Source organism: Nestor notabilis, unplaced genomic scaffold (assembly GCF_000696875.1).
Source record: "Nestor notabilis isolate BGI_N333 unplaced genomic scaffold, ASM69687v1 scaffold31594, whole genome shotgun sequence".
NCBI classification, from domain to species: Eukaryota; Metazoa; Chordata; class Aves; order Psittaciformes; family Psittacidae; genus Nestor; species Nestor notabilis.
Window position 1 is genome coordinate 1,145 of NW_009924811.1, and position 1,715 is coordinate 2,859.

At 57.1% G+C, this 1,715-nt stretch overlaps 1 protein-coding gene across 1 annotated transcript; it reads left to right on the plus strand.

Annotated features, from left to right (window-relative positions):
- Window positions 1-169: 169 nt before the first annotated feature.
- LOC104404356 (noelin-2-like) lies at window positions 170-1,577 on the plus strand (the record flags this gene model as incomplete). The annotated part of the gene is made up of 2 exons (XM_010012770.1): window positions 170-319; window positions 1,422-1,577. Coding segments are annotated over 2 exons (306 nt in total), but the record flags the coding sequence as incomplete, so codon positions are not given.
- Between the last annotated feature and the right edge of the window lie 138 nt (window positions 1,578-1,715).

Consider the following 1,715-nt stretch of genomic DNA (forward strand, 5'->3'; position numbering starts at 1 on the left):
GCCTGGAAGGAGGGAAAACTGCAGAGCAGGATGCGATGAGAACAAGGAAGCCCCTTTCCAGCCCTCTTATAGCCCCTGTGGGTACCGGAGGGGCTGAGCCGCGGTGGGATGCGCTCGGCACTGGGAATCGTGGCTCCAGCATCTGACATCTCGCTCCTCTGCCCCACAGACCCTGTTCCAGAGCCCCGACGAGGGTTGGCAGGTTTATACCTCGGCACAAGCCCCCGATGGCAAATGCCTCTGCACGGCCGTGATCCCGGTGCAGGGCTCGTGCTCCCGCGACCTGCGCAGCCACCAGCTCCGGCAGCTCATGGAGAAGGTGAGGCCGAACCTGCTGCTGGTGGGGATGGTGCAGGGCAGTAGAATGGGGCGGGATGAAGGGACCCCAAAGCTCATCCATGGCCCTGCCATGGGCAGGGACACCTTCCACTAGAGCAGGTTGCTCCGAGCCCCTGTGTCCAACCTGGCCTTGAACAATGCCAGGCCTGGTTAATCCAAACCTTCTCCATTCAACCCATCCCAGTGTCTCAGCACCGTCACAGGGAAGAACTTCTTTCGGAGATCCCATCTCCATCTCCCTTCTGGCAGGTTAAAGCCATTCCCCTTGTCCTGTCCCTACATCCCTTATCCAAAGCCCCTCTCCAGGTCTCCTGTAGCCCCTTTGGGCACTGTAAGTAGTATCTTCTGCTGCTCACCGGTCCAAGCATCCCATCTGCACCCTTTATGGTGTCACCACACCACAGCGCATCGTGTTGCCATGGTGCCCTCGGCACATGAACCAAGCACAGCTTGCAACCAGCTCCGGGATCACATTCCAAGAGCCAAAATGATGTTCACTGGAAGCCGGGTGGTTTCCCACGGCAGCTCCATGCTCCTGACCTCTTCCTTATGAGCTCTGCAACAATGCTTGAGCCTGTTTCTAACAGAGCTCATTTAATTCCCCAGGTTCTTCCACACCACAAACCCCATTAAACCTTTATTATAACGTGCTGCAAACCCTCCTCTGGAGCAGCTCCTTTCCATGGCTCCATAAATACCAGCGGGGCCAGTGCTAATAAATAAATCAGTGTTTGAGGAACACGATCACGTCGGTGTCATTTGGAAGCCTGGAAGTAAAATAGCTTCAGTGGCTGCGGCTGATGAAATGAAGGAGTGAAAACGCATCGACCGGGGCTGGAGGGGTTTAAAACCCAAATCACGGCTGAAGCAGGAGGTGTAAAACACGTTGGTTGATGCTGCAGGGGGAAGGGGTTGCTCCTTTTTGGCCACTGGTGCCCTGGGGATGGGGACACTGGGATGTCCCCACTGGTCCCTTCCCCATCCTTGCCTCTGCCCCTCACATTTCCCCATCTCAAGCTTGTTTGTCAGCAGCAAAGGGCTTAAACAGAGCAAGGCCTTTATCCTCCCGTCCCTCCACGTAGGTGCAGAACATCTCCCAGTCTATGGAGGTGCTGGACCTCCGGACATACCGGGACCTCCAGTACGTCCGCAACACCGAGGCCCTGATGAAGGGCTTGGACTCCAGGCTGAAGGTGGCTGCTGAGAGCCAGAAGAGCCTCAATGCCAAGAGCTTCCAGGTGAGTCTGTCCCACTCCAACGCCTCTTGCATCCCGTGATCCCAGAGCTGAGCATCCCTGTGGTGATCCCAGAGCTGAGCATCCCTGCGGTGATCCCGGGGCTGAGCATCCCTGCGGTGATCCCCGGGCTGAGCATCC